The 23,428-nt window shown below is 49.4% G+C and overlaps 1 protein-coding gene across 2 annotated transcripts in view; it reads left to right on the forward strand.

Moving 5' to 3' along the window:
• Positions 1 to 23,228, forward strand: part of Slc25a37 (solute carrier family 25 member 37) — a 43,029-nt gene extending 19,801 nt beyond the window's left edge. The window contains exons 2-4 of one of the 2 annotated variants that reach the window (XM_028883184.2): positions 14,793 to 15,021; positions 16,797 to 16,853; positions 19,578 to 23,228. In XM_028883184.2, coding sequence (XP_028739017.1) covers positions 14,793 to 15,021; positions 16,797 to 16,853; positions 19,578 to 20,098 — 807 coding nt within the window. In that variant the 3' untranslated portion in view covers positions 20,099 to 23,228. The other variant, XM_028883185.2, reaches the window with a different exon arrangement.
• Positions 23,229 to 23,428: the final 200 nt, after the last annotated feature.

Genomic DNA, 23,428 nt, shown 5'->3' on the forward strand with positions numbered 1-23,428 from the left:
AGCTCTGTCCCTTCCTTCATTCAGAAATGATGGGGAAGAGGAGTGTTGAACTGTGGGAGTGTTGGCGTCCCTCACGGGACGGTCTGGGCAAATCCCCTCATTCCTCTGGGCCTTAGCTTTCCTTCTCCTGAGTGGGGTGGCAGGATGGAAAGGTACCTCGGGGGTGTCGAAGTCTGCAGGCAGTGTTTATGGGTGGATGCACTCCCACCCTGGGCAGATCTTAAGGACACCCTTCTTCTCCAAGCAAGGAATGTCGAAGGAAGGAATTAGCACAAATGGCAGTTTCTACACAAATGGCAGTTTCTAGGAATCTGGTTTTTTGTGTCGTCCCCCCCCCCCCAAAAAAAAAAAAAAACAAAAACCAAACCAGGGGCATTAGGTAACTGCTGGCCAGATCCAAAGTAAAGGGCTTCACTCTTCCTAGTCTTTCTAGAAGGTGGTGCTGTGAGGAACCTTACTCGCACAGACAAGGAAACACGCTGAGGAGATAAATCATTGCCCGAGGCTACACTCTCTGGAGGAAGAAGCCTCTCTAGAGGCTGTACCGGTGGCCAGGTGCCTCGGAGAGTGGAGGTGGCCTAGCCTCCAGCTCCTTTGGGCAGAGAGCATGGGAAATGAATGTTGTGGCCTAAAGTTGTGTAGTTTATTGTCGTTCTGTTTTGTAGTCTAATGAGGTTCTGTTTAAACCTGTCATGAAGTTCCGTGTGCCAGACATCTAGTCCTTTAGTAGCCAGCTAGGAGAACCCTCCTTCAGGCTGGGTGAAGCTCCTTTTGATGGTGGCTCTTGGGGAGAGTCCAGGCATCCGTATTCACGGAGGTAGCTCTCTCTCTCTCTCTCTCTCTCTCTCTCTCTCTCTCTCTCTCTCTCTCTCTCTCTCTCTCTTAGGGAACACACTACAGCCTCTTTACAAATAACTGCCTCAGAGACAAACCCTTATTGAACTAACCCTCGGCCACTGTACTAGCTGACCAGTGTGCTTCTATTTCCTCATTCCTTCATCTTGGGAAGTACACTGGTCTCTGCAGGTGAGGCAGCTGAAGGTCAGAGAGGTTAAGTAGTTTGCCAGGCTACATAGTTGAATTAGGACTTCAGTGACTAGGTCATAGAGGACTGGGCTGTCTTTGTGTCCTGGCCTCACATCAGCTTTAGCGCTGTCCCTGATAGATGAGTGCATTAGTAGGTAGATGAACTTGTAACTGTCCCTGCCAGGAATGTAGGTATCCTAAGGAACCCTGTCTGCCCCTCCTTTTGACTAGCAGACTGTAGAGACATTGCAGCCCAAGGTCCTGGGATTTCCTGCAGGAGTCTCCTGCTTGGAGAAAGGAAGAGGCTGGAGGGGGCTGCTAGCCGGAGGGGAAGCTTGGCTCCAGGGAGATCCCAACAGTTCTGACAGTGTGTCAGACCGCCTCACAGGAGACCTGAGCTGGGGCAGTGATGGGCACTTGCCCTAGAACTGCTTACCTCTACATTCCCTTTCTTCTGCTTAAGTCTGAACCCCACGGCAGGACCCTGAAGATGGAACGGGGCCACTACTGGATCTCTGTGTTTCTCTTCCCAACGTGGCCACAATGAATAGATCCCCTTTTCTCTGCTTCTCACAAGTACTTGTTTATTTAATTGGCTCATTGGAGACAGGTGGCTGAGCCTAGGTTGCTGGGGCTGGCCCTGACTCCCAGCTCTTCTCCATGTCCCACTGTCCCCAGCCTCATACCCAGTGCCCCAGAGCGATGCCACCCTCCTCAGGTGTGAGGTCTCTCCTGATTCTGTCCATCCCATCGCATCCCATCCTATCCCATCCCATCCCATCGCATCGCATCACATCTCATCTCATCGCATCGCATCGCATCGCATCGCATCGCATCCCATCCCATCCCATCCCATCCCATCCCATCCCACCCCACCCCACCCCATCCCATCCCATGCCATGCCATCCCATCTTCATGGCGCTGAGATGTCTATTAGTATAGAGTCCCCAGACAGAATGCACTTCCTTGAGAGCAGTGGCTGTCTTGTCTCTGAGATGCCTTGTGTGGATGGTGGAAGTAGGCTTCCACCAGACTCTGAGACTGGGTTTTCCAGTGACTGGCAGAGGGTGAGTTCCATGACCAGCTCTATGTTACTTTTCCTTCATAGCAGAACAAAGCACGAGGCCCATGGGGGTGCAGAACTTGTCAAATGAAAACTTTCAAGGTAGCCGCACCATGCCAGACAACCATTGCCGGCAGAGCCTCAGCTCGGTCTTGCTTATCTTCCTGGATTCTTGTTTTTTCTTGCACACAGGGGAACCTGCCTGGGATGGGTTGATAGGCTTCTGTGGTGCTTGCACGGGGACTCCTGGGTTAAATTTGTTCTTCACTGTGGCATGCCAAGCTTACCTATGCTTTGTGAAAATAACATGCTGTTTCTCCAGTTTGTCTTGACATCTTGTCCTTACTTGTGAATGGAGTGTTTACAAGCCATTCAACTCCTCAAGACTGGCTGAGTCAGTGGGAGGCTTCAGAAGTTCACTTTATTAGCAGCGAGTCGAATTGTGTCTCTTGGAAGCGTTAGCCTTTGAATACTGGTACGTTTTGAATATCCAGTTTAAAAACCATGTTGAAATTGAACTGCTGCCCTTCGGCAAGATGAGCAAGTGTCACGGTCTCCGGACTGCCAGGACATTCTGCAGTCATCAGTGGGATCCAAAGTGGCATGATAAACTGTAAGAAAGCCCACTTGGGCACAGCACTGAAGGACAATCCTTTTAGACGTACTTCAAGAATGGCAGGAAGACGCCTGGTGGTGGTGGCGGCGGCGGTGGCGGCACACGCCTTTAATCCCAGCACTCGGGAGGCAGAGCCAGGCGGATCTCTGTGAGTTCGAGGCCAGCCTGGGCTACCAAGTGAGTTCCAGGAAAGGCGCAAAGCTACACAGAGAAACCCTGTCTCGAAAAAACCAAAAAAAAAAAAAAAAAAAAAAAAAAAAAAAAGAATGTCAGGAAGATCACAGCGTCTGTGCCCAGTGATGGCTGATTGAACTTCATCGAGGAAAACCATGAAGTTTTGGTTGCTGGATTTGGTCCACATGGTCACACTGTAGGTGATATTCCTAGAATCGTCTTTAAGGCTGTTAAAGTAGCCAGTCGGTCTCTTTTGGCCCTGTTCAAAGGCAAGAAGGAAAGACCAAGAACATACATTTTGACAATGGAAACAGTAATAACTTTATATATTCTGAAAAAAAAAACCACCAAAATAAATTGAATTGCTATTATAACACAGCTGGGAAACAGGTCTTTCAAGGGGGAGGCTTGAGACAAGTGCTCTGACCCACTGAATGGATTGATGTCCCAATACGGGAATAGGTTGGTTCCGTGGGGGGCGGGGGAGGGTCTGATAAGTGTGTGTTTGGCTGGATTTACTGTGTTGCAAGCGTCTGCCCTTCTGCCTTCCACAGTGCAGGGGTCCTCCCCAAAGACTGGGATATGTGCTTGGACTTCCAGGCCTGTATATAGTAGCACTGTGACCCCCAAACACCACTGCTGTTCTGTTATAGCAGGAGAAGATGGACTGAGACAGATCCTGATCTAGATACTCTTCCTGCCCCTGACCTCGGTGGGTATGGCCCAGATTCTTTTTCAGGAGACCATATGGTGGTATGTTGATTCAGCACTCTCTTCTAGTTCAGTTGGAGACATCGGCCGTGAGGTCTTTGGGGAAGTGACTCAGAACGTGGCCTGCGAGGACACTGGTGCAGGCCATGCATAGACAGAGCCCACTAAGGGCTGCCTGGACTTGAACTTGGGAGAACTTGGGTGACTTTGGCAGTCAGTGTTGCTCTCTCCCACCCCCACACCCCCAACACTGGGCACAAAGGAGATGGCTGCATGTGACTTAGCTTGACCATAGAAGCAATGCATGCCGGGGACAGGCAGGAATTTGTGGAGTGGTTTGGAACATTCCTGGAGCCACATCTGCCTTGGTTTCCTCATTCATAAAATGAGGCTAGCCAGCCGTTCCTTTTCTTGTTTTTATTATAGTGTCTTCAGAAAATGGAGACGAGGGCTCAGAGTCTGCCGCACGGGTCTCCCCGTGACAGGAGCAGGGCCGGAGGCTCCGCTCTGAGTGGGAAGGAGTGACCTGTGTCTCAGGTTTCCCTCCTGTCTCCCAGCGAGGTCACTGTTGCACCCGTGAGATCCCAGCCCTGCTATCTGGTATCCTGGGAATTTGCCCCACCTGAAGGAAGGGTAGAGATCGTCTAATCCTTGGGGTGTGCCCAGAACACGTGGGATGTTCTGAGAGTGTCCTGAGTAGACTGGACTTGAGCCAGGCATGGATTCTTTTATCCCTCCCTGCTGGCTGTGGTTCCTTCTGGAGAAAGCGCAGAGCCCAAGTCCAGCTCCTGGGGTCAGGAATGGGAACCGTATCCGGAGCCGTCGGCATGCTGTGAGCTGCTGCCCTAGGTAGAGGGGAAACCTGAGTGGTGTAATGTTACAGGGCTGGAAGCTTAGGACAGAGCAGCTGGAAGTGTCTGGGGACCCTGGAAGGAGGGTTTGTTGTATGTAGGTGTGACCTTCTGATACAGTGAGCCAATCTGTTGAGCTAAATGACGTTTCCTGTTGTCTGTCCCATCACCGTTGGAAGCGGCATATAGCCATGCAAGGGAAGTCACCTGATCGAATTCCAGATTCACTGGCTCAATTCTGGCCCTCCTCTCCATGGTCCGGTCCTAACCTGCCTTTCTTACAGCCTTGTTCAGATGCCTGTGTAATGTTGCAGCCATTTCTCCGGGCCTTGGTTGGTGCTCCTCCTATCCCCGTAACCTTCCTGAGGGACATTCCCTGCACATCATGCCCCAGTTACACGATCTTGTTTCCAGATAGCTCTGCATGTCCACGTGGCCCTGTTTCCCCAGATACCCCCTACATGTCCATACGCCTCCTGTAGCTGGCTCATTGTTCCCATACCCTCCATGAGTGGGCTTGCCTTACATTTTCCTCAGAGTGGCATAGTCTAGAAAACTAAATAGTGTAGAAAGAGCTGCCGTGACAGTTCTGTTCCGACAGCTTGATGCCCTGTCCCTTTTCCTCACGGAAGCTTGAGTGGGGCCCTTTTTGGCCACCTTGGAGGTGTGAGTCGGCACCCTGGTGCACCCCTGTGTGGCCACAGGAGGAGAGGCAGGCTTAGATCTGTCTTCCTTTGCACAGCCTGGGGAACTTTGTTGTTCTCACCAAGGTGGAATTCCATTCAACACATGATGCAGTTTGTCCCCAGAAACAGCAAGCGTCTTGGCTGGGGCCTGGTTTAGTCAGTAGAGTGTTTGCCTGGCACACACAAGATTTGATGCCCAGCACAGCAAACAAAACCAGCAGCAGTAACGCCTACAGTGCACCCTCTTGGGCCCTGCAGGTTTCAGTATTGTTCCTACAGGGAGAGTGGCCGGTGTGAGGGTCCTTCATGGTCATGGGTACCTAGGAAGGCAGGACTGTGGAACAGCGAACATAACGCTTCTGAGAATAGGGGATCCCTGGGGGTTGTGAGTGAAGAGAGCCGAGAACCTTTGTGGTTTGTGTATGAACACACTTTCTCTCGGCTGCCTCCTAACACTGGGGCCACCTGAAGACATCCAGGGACTTTGGTGTGGTATCAGCCTCCACCAGACCTGCTCTCCTCACTGTATCTAACTCCACCCCAGCTGGAATTGCAGGTGGACCGGCCTTTCTGCTTGCTCCCAATTAGACGTTCTCAGCAGGGGCATTTCAGCAAGCTCGAGAGGTCTCTGTTCGGAATCGATGTTCTGGAATGCCCCCTCTGTGTGCCGTGTAGTTAGTTACCTTATTCTTCACCGTTTGAGAAGACCGTAGTGACCACCTGTGGGGTAATCGTTTTCTCTTGCTGCTCTCTCAACATCAAAGGACAGTTTTCCTCCTGGTTAAATAGACACACATGCATGTCTTTATTTTTGTAGATCTGAATAGGAAAGTACGTTCTGTGTATGTGTGGTTTCTAAGTTGGATGGTATAAACTCAATTCACAGGGGATGAATTAGAACAAAGTGTATTGACTCGTGTGAAAGTGGGTAATAAAATTCTCTACTTTGTATACTAATTTAAGAAATTAACTTGGAAAAAAAAAGCAAAGCACGAGTTGGAGTTCAGAGCTTATGGGTAAACTTGGGTGTGTGCAGAACATCATGAGTGTCATGATTTCCCTTCCAGGACTCAGCACACTGCTCCGTTCTTGGTTAGTGGGTGTGAGAATGGTGCTGGCTGGTGGTTTCTTGTACAGGACTGCAAAGGACCAGGATGTGACCATTGTGAGTCTGTCTTCTGTAAGACAGCATGGAAAGGGTGTAGGCTCTAATTTAGCGTTGCTCGTGAGTTAGGGATGCTGGTGAGTTAGGGATGCTGATGAGTTAGGGATGCTGATGAGTTAGGGATGCTGATGAGTTAGGGATGCTGATGAGTTAGGGATGCTCGTGAGTTAGGGATGCTGGTGAGTTAGGGATGCTGATGAGTTAGGGATGCTGGTGAGTTAGGGATGCTGATGAGTTAGGGATGCTCGTGAGTTAGGGATGCTGATGAGTTAGGGATGCTGATGAGTTAGGGATGCTGGTGAGTTAGGGATACTGGTGAGTTAGGGATGCTGGTGACTCAGGGATGTTGGTGAGTTAGGGATGCTGGTGAGTCAGGGTTGCTGGTGAGTCAGGGTTGCTGGTGAGCCGTGGTGCTGGTGAGTTAGGGGTGCAGTGAGCCAGGGGTGCTGGTGAGTTAGGGATGCTGGTGAGTTAGGGATGCTGATGAGTTAGGGATGCTGGTAAGTTAGGGATGCTGGTGAGTCAGGGATGCTGGTGAGTCAGGTTTGCTGGTGAGTTAGGGGTATTGGTAAGTTAGGGATGCTGGTGAGTTAGGGGTACTGGTGAGTTAGGGGTGCTGGTGGGGTAGAGTTACTGCTGTGGTATAGGTCCTTGTGTTTTAGTGGTGTTGATGTGTTGGGGGTGGTCTGTTAGGGGTTTTGGCGGATTAGTTTATGGTATTGGTGGGTTAGTGTGTTGGTTTGTTCGGGGCATTGGTGATTTGAGGCATGTGTAACTTGATTTGAATGCCTTACTGCACATGCTGTTCCTTGCGTTTGGGATTCTACATCTGTAGTATGTTCCTCCAAGGATCCTGGAAGAAGGGACTTGGTTCTCCAAGGCCTAGGTGAGTCTGTAGCTTTACCCCAATAAGACATGCTTCCCTGGGACTCGTGGCTAGAGGATCCTCTGCCTGCTGGCCTTGGGCTGTGATCTGTAGCGGGGTGAGTCATGGGGAGGTTTCACCTTGGGAATGAGCTCCTCAGTGCTGTGAGTGGCTGTTGGTGGAAGCTGGCCTTGCATGTTTTCAGAGCAGCTCCCAGTGTGGTGGGAACACAGCACAGCACATGAACTGAGCACGTGCATATGTGCGCGCACTTTGGTCCCTAGAGAAGTTGTGTGTATGTATATTCACACCAGGGCCTGGGAGCCGGGTCCCTGGCTGCATCCCCATTGTTCTTGGCTTTCACCTTATCTTCTGATCCTGGAAGTGCCACATGGACTCTGAACCCAGGAAAGTCCGCCCTCCACCCTCTTTTGAGAAATGTGAGATGGGAGGTTGTACGTCGCCAGCCTCTCTCTCTCGGGCAGAGTCAGTGGTTTGGTGATGGCACTGGTGCCCGGGCTGGGCCAGCGTCCTGAGCTGGTGCTTTTGGAAGATCTCAGGCCTCCCAGGGTTTTTTTTTTTTTTTTTTTTTTTTTTTTTTTTTTTTTTGTTGTTGTTCTTTGGAGCTGGACCCAGGTTCCATACTCCCCACCGATCAGGTGATGGGGAAGGTGCTTCTGGGGTCCTAGTTTTCTGTCTACAGACAGGGCTGAGCTCCACGGGCTTGTTGCCTCGGGTTATATGATCCACACGAGCTCACCTGGGACAGCGCACACATTTTCCACTCTCCCGCCTCCCCTCTCCCCGCCTCCCCCGGGTAAGAGAACAGGCTACCTGCCTTGTCCTGGGGAAGGCTTGAGAAAGAGATGACCCCTCTCCTAATCTCTCTGGAAGAGTAATAGAAGGAGCCTGGTCCATGCATGTGCCATTGCCTGAAATCCCTCTTAGAACTCAAGTAAGTGCCTGGTTCCCCAGGGGCCCTGAACACCACACTCCTGAGTGACAGAGCTGGGCCAGAGCCCCAGAGCTCGTTGCTCTTTGCTGCCCCCTTGAGAGTGAAAGGCGGTAGTGCGAAGAGAGTAGGAGAAAGCTCCCAAGCAGAAGAGGGTGCACCTGCTGTCTCCAGACCGCTCCTTGCTGACCATGCTGCCCTCCGTCCTTCCTCCATAGGGGCCGCCCCAGGGTTCTCTGACACACGCAGACTCCATGTCTTTTCTGCCTCAGAGGTTCGCCTGTTGGCTGCGGCTGTGTTTTCGTAAGTGTGCTTGGCCAAGTGTAACTGCTTATTCAATGAAAAAAAAAAAAAAAAAAAAAAGCCCGCGTGTGCTGCCAAAGACACATGTTTAGGAAGTGCCTGGTTAAAAGTAGCTGAACAGGTTTCTTTCCCGAAGGGCTTCCCGGAGCCTCCCACGTGCTGATGTGTGTGATGCATTTCTAAGAGGTAGGAAAGGCAGCTAGGTCTAATGCAGGAGCTGAAATCCCGAGGGGCCCCTGAGACTTGCTGGAGAAAGCCGCTTGCTGGGGAGCCTGGAGGCATTAGTTTGAGCCCCATTATCCACTTGGTACCAGGAGAGAATCCTTAAAGGTTTGCCTCTTACCATCACATGTGCACCGTGGCACATGTTTGCTCGCATACATACAAATACACATACACATAAATAAATGACAAGTGATGATGAAACCCAGACAGGCAAATCTTTTCTATGGTGTGTGTGTGTGTGTGTGTGTGTGTGTGTGTTTTCTGCATCTTCATGTGACCTCATTTGTTTGTTTCCTTCATTCTTCTCATGTCTTTTTATTTTAAAAATTGTGGTTTTATACATATATATATATATATTATGTATACATATGTATATATATTTCTGTCTTAGCCATTTTCAAGCTGAGGCTAGAAGCCGAGAGATGGCTCAGTTGTTAAGAGTACTGGCCTTGCAATCATGTGGTCTAGAATTGGGATCCCAGCATCCACCTAACAAGACAGTCATCCTGTACGTGTCTGGGACCCCAGCTCCCTGGGAGTTGGAGATGACTGGGGCTCGACGTCCCGGGTTCAGGAGGAGACCTTGTCTCAGAGGAGTAGGCTGAGAGCAATAGATGACAATTCCTGATGCCCTTTTGTGGCCTCTGTGCACTTCAGACTCATCCGCCCACACATACTCACCCACACACGCACACACACACACAGACACACATCTTGAATACATTTTGCCGTTCTTACCATCGCTCAGCATCATCACGTAGAGTCATGTTGTCGGGTAGTCATCACCACTGTCAATCTACAATTTTTTTTTTTCCTGCTGCAGAAACAAACTCCTGTGCCCATTAGACAGGTCTCCATCATCCACTACCCTCAGCCTCTGGCCCCCGCCCCCGCCCCCCGCCCCCTGCTTTGCCTGTGTGGATCTGACTATGGTAGGTAGGTCCCCCTAATCAGTGTAGTGCTCCGTGGAGTGGGTAGCCACATCTTTGCTAACCCTTCATTCTCTCGAGGTGCATTCACTCACTTTTTCTCCTTTTCTGGCCAGTGAGATAGAGAGTATCAGCTCTCTCGTCTATAGACACCAGAGTTACTGGAAATGTAAAAGCCAGAGGTTAAACCGATGACCTTCCCTCCATTCTCTGCATCCTCCGGCCTCGCTCCTTACCCACCCGACTCCAGCCTTTCCTCTGAAGCCGTGGCGGCTCTCCTGTCACCTCTGGACGCCTCAGTGGTTGTTCTCTCCCCTTCCGGCCACATGCTTTCTTGTTCTTTTTTTTTTTTTTTTTTTCTTTTCCCCATTGTCTTTTTTCTTTCCACTTCCAGAGTCTGGCCCTGGGTGGTTGCTCTTTGGGGAGGGCCTACCTGGGCCCCGCTCCATGCACACAGCCACCTGCCTGTACTCCAGGTGAGTATCACCGAGCATTCCCTGAGGACAGAAACACCCGCCAAAGCGCAGCGATGCCCAGTTGACGTTATCTCTTTCTTAGGAGGTTGGGCGCACTTTGGTTCAATAGTGTTTGGCGTAGCCGCCATGTTTTTATCAGACAAGGGGGTTGGGAATGCAGAGTCAATCCCAGACTTCCCTGGGAAGCACTAGTGTTGATGCTGTGTCCAATGAGCTGACAGGGGGACACGTGTGTAAAGGAAAGGCCTGCGGGATAATCTTGGATGTATAAAAGGGGTGGAGGAGGTATGATGGTTGACTGATAGGCAGCCCAGTGTTCCCCCAGGAGCTCTCTGGGGGATTATTACAGCTGAGAACAGCCACATGCCAGGGTAAGCTACCTCAGGTTGGTTCTGAAGCCTACAACTGTGGACCTCACCATTACCCACCCTGCCTGGCTGCGTGCCCACCGCCTTCCCTCAATGCCCCACCCCCCATAGAACTCTCGGTGAATCCTGTACTGCCAAGGATGTTAATAGAAAGTACCAGGGGCTGGGCAGGGCCTCAAGAGTCCTTTAATGAGACTTCCTACCCTGCAGTGATTAGAATCGGCAGAAGAATTTAGGAAATAAAAACGTTTTGAATTCCTATGTGTTGAGGTGGTGGTACCCATAAATCTTGTCTCAGTGTCTCCCAGGTGACTCAGCTTCTGCTTCATCCTCCCCCCCCCCTTTCATTTTCAAATCAAACATGCCGGGGAGCAGAGAGAGAGCATGATAAATCAGAACCCACTTGGGCCTGCCAGAGCCAGCATCTGGTCTGGACTGAGGACTTGCAACAGCTACCTCTCCCGATGGATGGCTCTGTTTTCTCACCTGTTGCCCCCTCTTGCCCTAGGCTCTGGGTTTCTGCCTGCTTGAATCCAAGGAAGTCCTAAAAAACCCTGGCAGTGCTTTGCCCTAGGCCAGGGACTCAGGAGGAGGTGAGAACCCACCGGGTAGGCCAGTACTTTCTTCTCTGTGAAGAGGCACAAGACAGCAGATAGTTTAGGAGGCATTGGGGCCCCTGCCCTGGACAAAGCCTGGCCAGACTCACCCTTCTCCATAAGCTCAGGTTAGTCTTCAGGGACAGGCTTGTTCAGCAGGGCACAACAGAGCTTGAGGAACACAGTGGATTGTAGTCTTGACATCAATTAGGAATAGATAGATAGGCAGATTTAGTCCCTGAGAGCATGGCTCTTGCTCAGGGGAGGTGGGCCAGGCGGTGCAGACTCTTTTCACCCCACTTGGCATTTTAAAGTCATCAATCCATGTATCTATCCATGCAGCAAATATTTATTGGGTACACAGGATTAGTACATCTACCAGGCCTGAGTCCCTGCAGTGAATGTGAGCTGGAACCCAAGCTAGGGGTGGTGGAGTCTCAGATCTCTAGGAGACTATATCCTGGATCCACTTTAGTCCCCTTCGCACACATCTCCCCCCCACACACACACATACACTTGGTGACTCCTTAATCACTAACTGCAGATGAAATAGACATGATGCTGTTTCATTGCCCCGCCACTCTCCCAGGGGATGAACTCATGCTTAGGGAGATGAACTGACTGACCAGGGTTGCACCGAGAGCCACAGGATCTGAATCCACCCCAGTCCTGTGCTGCCAAGGCCCAGGGCCACAAACAGTGCATTGATTGCACCATCTGTCCTGCTGAGATTTTTGGCTTTTTGTCACCGACAGCCACAGGAGACACACACACAGCCTGGTGAAAGACAAGACCTCCTTTGCTCGACACTTTGAGTGATTTCAAACCTTCTACAAGTTAGTGCCGGAGAGCTTCTTCAGCTCTCAGGGATGGTAGCCTCTTGTGGCCCGCACGAACACTGTACGTACCCAAACATCTCTAGGTTGCTGCCCAGCAGCTAAACAGTGGTTGCCATGATTCAGCTGTCCCTTTGATTGTCATACTGGCCTGTGGAAGTCTACCCCCTTGGTTTTGTTTGCTTATAATGAACCCTCCGATTCAACTAGAAATCAACATAGATAACACGAAGAGGCAGGGACTCTGAGCTTTCCACAACTCAGGGGTATCCAGAGGCTGTGGTTTCCTTGGGGTGGGCCAGAGACATCTCCCTCAGCCCGTGGGAGGAAAGGGAAAATCTCTAATAAGGCTGCTTTTACCTTGGCGTTTTATCAGGAACACAGCGGGACAGTTTCCTGCATATTTTTTCTGTGGTGCCAAGGACCAAATCTAGCGCCTGCAGGCAGGTCTTCTGCCTCTGGTCTACACACGCAGCTTCTTTCTCGTTTTCATTTCTAGACAGGGTCTCACTAGCAGCCCAGCTGTCCTTGAACTCACTAGATACTACTGGGTGGCCTTCAACTTTGGACCTTCATTTCTTAGCCTCCTAGTAGCTGGGATTGCAGACCTGTACCACTAGGCCTCCCCCCTACACACTTTCTTTTCTTTTGTCTTTCTATTAAGCATTAAAAATGCACTTATGTTTTCAAGGCAATGGTCATTGCTGCAGAGGGCAGGTGGTAACTGGTGCTTTTGTTGGTTGTGGATCTTGGTTGGCAAAAATGTGTCCCGTGTTCTTTGCAATTTTAGGGGCCAGAAAGTTCTGAAATCTGAAACTGGCGCCTAATTTAGGCTGTTGGTTTTTACAGTGTTTATCTGGGGGTGGGGGGGTGGGGGGTGAATGGGAGGTGATGCTGTTTTTGAGGAGTGGAAGGGAGGTACCACCGTGGAACTCGTTGTCTCATTTCCAATTCATACATTCGATGTGTTATATGGTTCTGCTTGGGAATTAAAGGATACTGCCTCCAAAGGTTGGAGACCCCCCTCCTCTAGGCTGGGGTGGGGGTGTGTGGAGGAGGGAGAGAAGAAGGAACATGTGCCCACCATTTTGGCAAGTGTTTCAAGTATCTCCTACTGATGTTATAAGCAGGACTGTCCAGAGAAAAAGGCCAAGAAGGATGTGTACGCAGATCTCTGTCTCTCTCTGTAGAGAGAGAATGAAGCTGAGAGATTTGTTTTAAGGAACTGGCTCGGCATCACCATTGGGGCTGCACATTCCTAGCCTGTAGGGCAGGCCGGCAGGCTGGACAGCTACCAAGTGACCTGCTTTAGTCAGGGACAACTGACTTTAATTGTTAACCTTATCTAAACAAAACAAAACAAAACAAACATCAGAGGATCATCTAGAGTACACCGATGTTTGATCAGGTATTTGGGGATCTCAGCCTAGCGAGGTTGAAATAATGGAGTTAACCCCCACCTCCTCAAGTGTCTTTCATACCTGTGGGAGTGTTGGAGGCCAACAGAGCCGGGGAAGCCATGGCCTCTCCTCATGAAGACCATCCTGTGCATAGGAAGTGGTAAGAGAGAGGCCTAACTCACTGAGTGTTACTTCACAAAAACGTAATGTAAAAGATACTTAGAGTTGATGAGATGGGTGAGGCCCAGAGGATTGGGGGAGATTTCCTAGTAGGGCCTGAGGAATAACTGTCAGGGCACAGAGGTTCAGCTGTAGAAGGGTGCATAAGACTTGGGAACCAGAGTAGACCAGAAGGACGCTTGGGAACCAGAGTAGACCAGAAGGGTGCTGATAACGCAGTTGGCTTTCTCCAGACTAGCAGCTGTAGCCAGCTGTGTATCCTAATTCAGAAAAGTGTGCACCTGTATTTTACAAGTACAGACTGTTAGATTTTGTCTTTAGTACCTCAATGGCGCATCCTAATAACTTCCTATAGCATTTCTTTTGGTGGTGGCAGCAGCTTTTAATTGTTAGTTGTTGTTTTTTAAATTTTTATTATTTATTTTATGTGTATTGGTATTTGGCCTGCATATATGTCAGTGTGAGGGCATCAGGTCCCCTGGAACTGGAGTTACAGACAGTTATGAGCTGCCATATTGGTGCTGGCAATTGAACCCCGGTCCTCTGGAATAGCAGCCACTGCTCTTAACCGCGGAGCCATCTCTCCAGCCCCGTTAAGTTGGTTTTTTATTGTTGGTTGTTTGGTTGGTTTTGTGGAAACAGGGTCTCGTGTAGCCTAGGCTGGCCTTGGACTTGCTATAGATGAGTATGACCTTGAACTCCTGATTCTTCTCCTATATCCTGAGTGCTAAGATTGCAGTCATGCCCACCATGCATGGTTTATGTATATGGTGCTGGGGCTCAAATCCGAAGCTTTGTATATGATAGGCAAACATTCTACCAACTGGAGCTACATCCCATGGCCTTTATATAGCACTGTTAGTACATTATATATCATCTGGGACAGGTACATAGCATTTCATACAGGTTTAAATGTTCATGAATTTTGGTATCCTTAAAGACTCTAGGGTCAACCTTCCACAGAGACTGGGGAGCGAGAGTCCAAGCTCATAAAGAGTTTTCAAAGGTGTCGTTTCAATGCTTGCTCATAACAAATGTGGTTGTTCATTGAAGATCTTGAGGCCCAGAGTGGTTAAGGGCTCTAACAGAAGCCACACAGCATACCCATGGCAGGACTCAGTTAGGGAGCTCATTCATATTCTGCACACCCCTCCCCCTTCTTTGCTTGTCTTTTCTGTAAGCTGTGAAGGCTTTTCAAATGCAAGGCTGTGGAGAGTTATGGGCGACAGAGTACTTTTTGTATTTTTTTTTTCTCACCAAAAAGTGATAAGAACTGACTTTTTTCCTTCTATTTTCTGGGTTGTCTTTTCTCCCCTTTTCATGCCTATTAACTAACTCCCTGATTCATACATATTTTCTGTCTCCCGCAGACACGAATGCAGAGTTTGAATCCAGATCCCAAAGCCCAGTATCCAAGCATCTATGGTGCCTTCAAGAAGATCATACAAACAGAAGGCTTCTGGAGGCCCCTGAGGGGCCTGAACGTGATGATGATGGGTGCAGGGCCCGCTCACGCCATGTATTTTGCCTGCTACGAAAACATGAAAAGGACTTTAAATGACGTTTTCAGCCAGCAAGGAAACAGCCACCTAGCTAATGGTATTTTGAAAGCGTTTGTCTGGAGCTAGGAAGCTCTTCTCTTCAGTCCTTGCTCCCTGGGTCTTCCTCCCCAGGAACCAGCAACCTTCGTCTTCATCAGCTCTTGCTCAGGAACAGAGAACTCTAGGGTCACGTGAATGTACACACATACACACACTCGTACACATGTTTTATTCATCATTTATTCCCTCCTCTTCCTCTGGGGGAAGCTGACGGTAGAAGTGTTTTGGTATTTATTGTTGCGTGGGCTTTTTTTTTTTCCTTACAAAAACCACTCAACACAATTAATGATCGGTCATAGGAAAAAAATTCTTTTGAATGCTGGATGCAAAACAAAACTCAGAAGGACAGCTTCCTTGAGACTATTTAAAAACTGGTCCAACAGGTCTCTCCAGCACCAGGATCTAACTGAGCCTTGAAAGGTCAAGACGTTTTTATGCTGACAGAGGACTCGGGCCACTGCGGAAGGCCTCCCCTACTTTAAGCTGCAGGAGATTCGGGCTTTTGAGCCTCCCTCCCCAGCCTCCTCCGTGTGTCTGAGTCGCATCTTTCTGCAAGCCAGGGCCGACCTAGTTCCCTGTGGTTGATCTTGGGAGGGCAGGGCGGGTGGATGGGAATTGGGCATTTGTGGGCAACTGGTGTATAAAGCAGGAGCCAATGAGCCAGGCCGGATGGTAGCATGGGGTGGGACTTCAATGGGCTTCTCAGTGGAGGGGACAGGACTACTGGATAGCAGAGCCACGTAAGATTTGTTTATTTTGACAGAATCCGTTATGAGGCAACGGAGAGGCGAATGTGATCAGCGGTAAAGCTCTGGTTGGCTTTTTTTGTTCTACCCAGAACAAAATAGCATCCTTTCCATCAGCCACCCTTAGAGACAAGCATACTCGGCCGCTCAGCTGACATCCTTTGGCTTTTCTGCTGGTGACCGTTCTTTGCCTTTATTGCCCCAGTCAGCAAGAGCCACGCCCCCATGCATCTCCGAGGCAGTGACAACAGGTCCTTCTTTCACCCAACCGGCCCTACGTAACAGTTCAGCTCCATGAAGGAGACAGTCTGCCCAGTACTATCCCTGCAGCATTATGCTAAACGCTGTGGTGGCTGTCACCTCTCTGGGGATAATTGCCTTTGTGTCTGTGTGTGCAGTAGGCAGGGGCCGAGAGGTGACTCATAGTCAGTCCCTCATCCCTCCCACCGGTCATGTCGTTAGCAGGCAGCCGCGGAAGGGTGGCAGGCAGGAGGAAGCCAGAAGCAGACATTCCAGGGCCGATTCAGGCTTTCAAAGCCAGCCCGGAGGAGACCTCCCATGAAGTTCATTCATAAGGCCAGACCTGAGAGGCTGAGACACTCTTAAGGCAGCCAGCCACATGTGTGATGTTATCTCCTTCAGTAGCCTCAACTGAAGGGCACAGAGAGCGAGCACTCTGTACCCAAGGGCTCAAGACAAGAGAGCTAAAATCTAGGCAGTGGGAAACGCCTAGAGTGTGGTTTCTGGGCTCTAACCTTTCCCACGGTTGGCTTACAAGGAGAGAAAAAAAAAAAAGGGTCTCTGAGATGTGTATAACAATGCTCTCTGGTCAACAGCACTGCTCCGTGTTGCTATTCGGCATTTCTTACCACCGCTTTGGGGTTTTTAAATTTGCTCATCTGGGCCGAGCCGCTAGTCAGTTCTGAGCCTTAGAAAGCTAAATCCAGAGTTCGTCTGACTTGTAGGTTCGAGGAACTTTCCGGAACACCAGGAGTCAGCGGTTGATTTTCTGGAGTTTGTTTTGCAGGGATAGCTGGGAGTATGGCCACCCTACTCCACGATGCAGTAATGAATCCAGCAGAAGGTAATGTCTCACGGTTCTAGGGAGGGACCGTGGGGGTTAGGTGGAGAGGCCAGAGGAGCTGGGGGCAGGAGGCGGGCAAGGGCTGGATTTATCAGAGCCTGCCGGACGCCCGCGTTCTTTATACATGACCGGGAGGCCTCAAGAAAGCCAGGGAGCCCCGGAGAACGGAGCTTTCTGCTGTGGAAACAGCTAGGCAGAGCTGTCTGCCTACTTACAGCAGCACCCTAGGAGGAGTTAAAAACTGCTCTCTCCAGGCTCCGCCCCAGACCCACTGGGGCAGAAGACTTGGGGATTGCTTTGCACGGTCTTCACTGCTGTAAAACAATCTGTGTGTTCAAGGGTGCGCACAACAAGCATATATACACATCCGACACTGTTCATTTTTTCCAGTCACAAATTTAGAGGGCACTGTTCCCATCTCATCCATTGTGGGTGGCATCATCCCCCACCACTCTCCCCTCCTTAATATAGAATCTCACCATACAACCCAGGGTACCCTGGAACTCTCTCTGGAGACCCAGGCTAGCCCAAATTCCAAACCTTCCTGCCTCGGCCTCTTGAACACTGGGATTATTGGGATGTGTGCATCACCATACCCAGCCTTTCCCCGCCCCCCTTTCATTTGTAATGACTATGGAAAATTTCAAGAGAAGGTGAATATATTGAGTTATTAACCCTATGTTTTTCTAAAATTGACATGTGGCCATTTTGAGGGAGGACTTTTTCTTACTCTTTATTTTAGAGGTCCTCTTAAAAAATAGGGCAGTATTTATAAACCCACTCGGTGTCCTTATGCACGCTTAAATCATCTCTGGCTTACTCCTCGGTTTCAGTACTGTGTGAGTAGATGCTGTATGATATCCCCTAGGGAATAATGCCAAGAGAAAGGTCTGCATCTGTTTGTGACAGACCATTTTCTTTCCTGGTTATTTTGATGTACAGTTACTTAAATCTGTGGATACAGAGTCATAGTATTGAGGGACTGACTATCTGTATATATCTTGGGATACTTTCTTTTTTTTTTTTTTTTTTTTCGAGACAGGGTTTCTCTGTGTAGCTTTGTGCCTTTCCTGGAACTCTCTTGGTAGCCCAGGTTGGCCTCGAACTCACAGAGATCCGCCTGCCTCTGCCTCCCAAGTGCTGGGATTAAAGGTGTGTGCCACCACTGCCCGGCTCCTTTTTTTTTTTTTTTGGATACTTTCTTTAAAAAAAAAAAAAAAAAAAGCTGTCCATACAGGGACCTGATGACAACAACAGTCACATGATCAATGTTAACTAAGCAGAGGGTTTATTTCAACAGTATTTTTGTTTGTTTGCTTTGGAGACAAGGCCTTGTTGTATAACCCAGGCTAGTCTTGAATCTCTATCCCCCTGCCCCAGCCTCCAGATTTCTGGGATGTTAAGTAAATGCTATCACACTTGGATGTTCATAACTAAGAAATTTTTTTTATGTGTATGAGTGTCTTGTTGGCATGTATTTATGTGTACCTGGTACCCACAGAAGCCAGAAGAGTGTACGGGATTCCCCTGGAACTGGAGTTACAGACCATTGCGAGTCTCTTTGTGGGTGCTAGGAATCAAATCTGAGTCCTCTGGAAGAGCAGCCAGTGCTCTTAACTTGAACTTTCTCTCCAGCCACCACCCACCCCTTTTTATTTTAACAATTAAATGAGGCTCTCCACTTGGCTTTACTCGTGACTCGGTCCCTCTTTACAGATGGAGCCTCTCATGTAGATGCTCTTGGCAGTGTGTAGGCGCCATAGGATTCTCGGGAACACACTTCATGTTCTCTGGTCCCATGAGCCATTTGTTTATTTTTGTCTTAAAGCCGGGGTCTGCGCTAGGGGATGTCATTCAGACTTTGACAGATGTAATTCTGGTGTTGTCCCAGGTGAACTGTGATACAGATTAAAATCAGGAAGTCAGGGATACTCTTGTAGGTTAGTGTTTTGTTTTGAGACAAGATCTCACTATGTAGTCTTAGCTGGCCTGGAACTGCCTGTGTAGACCAGGCTGGCCTTGAGCTCATACAGATCCACCTGTTTGTGCCTTGTAAACTGGGATTAAAGGCACATGCTACCATGCTGTCAGCTCAGGCATACTCTTTTTTTTTTTTTTTTTTTTTTTTTTGGTTTTTGAGACAGGGTTTCTCTGTGTAGCTTTGGAGCCTGTCCTAGAACTCACTCTGTAGACCAGGCTGGCCTCGAACTCACAGAGATCAGCCTGGCTCTGCCTCCCGAGTGCTGGGATTAAAGGCATGTGCCACCACTGCCCAGCTCAGGCATACTCTTAATAGATGGGACAAGGATAGGTCAGGGAGAGGGAGATATTTTGTGGGGAGGGTGTAGAGGGCTAAGACCTTGGGGGTCAGGTCATCTAATCTAGGCTGAAGTGAATGCCTGATTTGGGGTGACCTCTCCTTCAAGCTTCAGACAGGATATTCTTTAGAATTATCCACTTTCCTGGCACAGGGTCCTGGAGATAGAAATGAAGCAGAGTTGAGCCAGGCTGCCTGGAGCTGGCCCTCCAAGGCTTCCTGGCTCTGTGTGTGTGTGTGTGTGTGTGTGTGTGTGTGTGTGTGTGTGCTGTCTTGGTACCTGTCACCGATGTGTGTTCTAACATGCTTGTTTCTCTTTATTGGTTGGCTTCCCATTTCACTCCCATCTGGGATGGGGGCCAAACCAACCGCCTGCCTGCCGATTGCTCATCCCCACCCGGACCCAGTGGTGAAACAGCGCTTACAGATGTACAACTCACAGCACCAGTCAGCCCTCAGTTGTATCCGGACGGTGTGGCGGACCGAGGGGTTGGGGGCCTTCTACAGGAGTTATACCACACAGCTGACCATGAACATACCCTTCCAGTCCATCCACTTCATCACCTACGAGTTCCTGCAGGAGCAGGTCAACCCCCTCCGAAACTACAACCCACAGTCTCACATCATCTCAGGAGGCCTGGCCGGCGCGCTGGCTGCAGCTGCGACCACCCCGCTGGACGTCTGCAAGACCCTCCTCAACACGCAGGAGAACATGGCGCTCTCCCTGGCCAACGTCAGTGGCCGGTTGTCGGGCATGGCCAACGCCTTCAGGATGGTATACCAGCTCAACGGCCTTGCCGGCTACTTCAAGGGTATCTATGCTCGGGTCATCTACCAGATGCCTTCGACCGCCATCTCCTGGTCCGTCTATGAGTTCTTCAAGTATTTCCTTACGAAGCGGCAGCTGGAGAATCGAACTCTGTACTAAAGGCACGGGCAGTGGGAAGTGGTTCCAGCATCTTTTGTTCCTGCCTCAGCCCCTTGTCCTCACACCCAGGCCCTGTCCTGACCAGGGTGGCTCGAGCCGGGCCCTTCATACCCTGGCACCCTAGAAAGGGAAGACCAGCCTCCCCGGCTCAGAAGGCTGTCTGTGGGGACATCCCAGGTTGGGGGGGGGTAGGTGGGAAAAAAACTTGGGAAGGAGAGCGAGAGAAGTTGCTTTTTCTCCTCCTCCCTTGAGAGGAATGTAGCTTTCCTGCATCACTGTGGCCTTCTCCTCCCGAGATCTTTAGGTCTCACCGCCGAGGAGAACAGTGACAAAGTAAAGAAAGAGTTTACGTACATAAAAGTACCATTACCCAGTCTAAAATAGGTGGATAATGTTTATCCTTTATTTTTCTACATAGAGATTTTTGAAATTGTGTGTGCTTGTGTGTGTCCATACATAGTGTTAGAGTTGGGAAAATGTACCTTTTTTTTTTTTTAAATAAGAGGGTTGAATCCTTCCACCATGAGAAGTAAAACAAACAGGAAAAACAGGCACCAAAGTAATAAATGGCTCTATGTGGCCTGACATTGTGTGTAGCGCCCCTCCCATAGGAGTTTAACTTGAATGTAAGATAATAAATACGAACTTTATATTTCGAATTTCTCTTTTCATGGGGGAAAAAGGTACGTTGAAAACAAATCAAGTCAAAATAATGACCACTTGGAGCTTTTTTTTTTTTTTTTTTTTTTTTAAACAAAAAAATAACAAAAAAGTCACCCACGTGTGCCTTTCTGTCTTTCCTAAAACTTCCAGGACCAAAGCAAGCTACGGCCCTGGAGCATCTCCCTCCACCTGTGGACCCACGCATAGGGCCCTAAGCATCCGGGTTGTCCACACTGTAGGGTAGTGGCCCCGGTCGAATAAGAATGGCTGGCCTTAACCTTCCCTGAGAGTGATGTGAATGTGTGCCCCCCCTTATCAGCACTTACGCACTGGATAGGCCATCATTTGCCTAGCAAATCAGTGAGACAATCCCGCCTGTGTCTCAGGACTAATTTCTGCAGCGACCTCGTTCTCAGGCATTTCAGCTAACTTGGTCGGTATGTGTTTTTATTAGTCACCTCTTAACCCATTTTCCCTGCAGTCTAGGGATTTTTGAAAACCACAGTTAGAGTATTTCTGGCGTTCATCTGTCCCCAGCCCTGTTCAGCCCTGTGTCTTGACTGTCACAACCTCTTACTGCACCGAGGCCAGCCCTCCAGCCCAGACTGCACTGTTGACGCCTGCTAGGGCTCTCTCTGCCTCTCCAAAGCTGCTCAGCAGCCTTGTCTCATCCCGTGTCACTTGAGAACCTATGTCCTCTCTGCTTTGTTTTCTGACATGGAGTCAGATCATCTCTGAGAGAAAACACAAGCCTGTGTCTTCTAGTCGGCCGCTCTCGTGGAGATGACGGGATGGTCTCAGTTTCCCTCTTCCAGCTTCCAGCTCAGTGAATGAGCAGGGAACACACTGGCGCTTTCATTTTGTTGGCCCCGGTCTCATTTTGGGAGCCATGGCTAGCATGCTCCCTCTCGCTGGGGAGGCATGGACCTTAAGTTCCTGTGGATGGGTGCAGCCGCCTGGGAAAAATCCAGCTTGTACATGGAGAATTTTCATCTTGGGACCACGCATCACCCAGTGCCCCTGGGCACAGGTTTTGGTTCTGTCCAGCAGCTGTGAGAAGTTACATAATGGTCAGCTGTCCTCTCTTTTCTTCAGATCAGGAGGAGAGAGTCAGCTCAAGGACTTAGATGTGCTGCTCCATGAGGGCTGCGTGGCTGGCTACTGACCTGTCATAGCGCAGGTTTCTGTACTTGCTGGTGTCCTAGGCTGGCTGGTGTCCTGTTATCACTGAAAATGTTTCTACTCTCACCCTGCTGGTGTTGAGTAGTGTTAAATCCTGTAAACGGAGGGGGAAATCAAATCATAGAATCTGAAGTAAAATTTAAATCAAGTCCGAAACATTATTCCTACCCCGCCCTTTGGTTTATTTGGTGACTAATCCCGCTGCAAAAACAATATTCCCTGTGGGATTTTCTTTACAGTTATCTTCTGGAATAGCCTCTTTGGTCAGGGCCATGAAAGATGGAGAAGTAAGGCCAGGACTTCAGGACTCTGTGGGCTTGAAGTCCAGGGGTCCAGTCCTAGCTGTCCCCTCCCTGTGATGATGGGTAGAGCTGCAGGGAGGCTGCTTTTTAACCAGCCCAGGCCAGCCCAGCCAGTCACCGTAGGTTGAGCAAGTGATGTGTCTGAAAGAGTTGTGAGGCATTGAACAGAAGTGTTTGTCCCTCCAGTGGGGGCTCATTTTCCCCTCTCACCCTTCGCTCCAAAGCTGGTGTTGTCCTCACCCCCATGCACGTTTTATATATATATATATATATATATATATATATATATATATATATATATATAGCCTATGTGTTGACTGTGATTATTTTTGACACCGCCAAGTTCTAAATAGGAAAGTGCTTCCCCTGCCCCAGTGACCAGGTTAATAGAGTCATTGTCATCTTTGAAGTGACATCCACGGATGGACCGTGCCACCTGGGTACACTGTTAATACTTTAACTGTGTGTGTGTGTGTGTGTGTGTGTGTGTTCAGGCCACGTGACAGTCAACCACTTAATAGACGAGTGTTAATTAATTATAGACCAAAACGTTGATCTTTTTAAAATGGAATGTTTTTAGTTCATGTCTATTTTTTTAAAAAATTGGATTCAATAGAGCTACTTTTATGTGTGCTTGTTCTCCCCCCCGCCCCCCAATGTCAAACAGCCATCCTCCTCCAAACGCCATCCCAAGGCTGTATCTCCAACACACTGCTACGCCAGCAAAGGCTTTATTTAACTTTATTTATGGGTATTTGTGTCTGTGAACAACAGATGTGCCGCTGCCGGACGCACAATGTGTGGGTTAAGAGTGGTCCAGTGTTATTTTTCTGAATGTGTTAAAATGCCCGTGGTGGAGATGATTGTCCTCGCCTCGTGACTGCCGAGTACGGGGCGCTGCAGTGTGTTCCCATGTGGGGTGTCTGCCGTGCTGCTACAGTTGTAACACTGGAGCTGGTAAAAAATAAAGCATTGATCCTGAACGCGTTGTGGGCTCTTTGTGGGAACACAGAAGGGGCAGGAGCGTGGTCCTAGAGGAGACCTCATAGAAAGGACAGCTAGGCTGGGAACTCGTCCGATGAGGTGCAGAGCACCACCTTGCCAGCAGAGGGCGCCTGTGTACACCACCATGGCTGGAGATCAGCTTTTTTTTTTTTTTTTTTTTTTTTTTTTTTTTTTTTTT

Source organism: Peromyscus leucopus, chromosome 9 (genome assembly GCF_004664715.2).
Source record: "Peromyscus leucopus breed LL Stock chromosome 9, UCI_PerLeu_2.1, whole genome shotgun sequence".
Lineage (NCBI taxonomy): Eukaryota > Metazoa > Chordata > Mammalia > Rodentia > Cricetidae > Peromyscus > Peromyscus leucopus.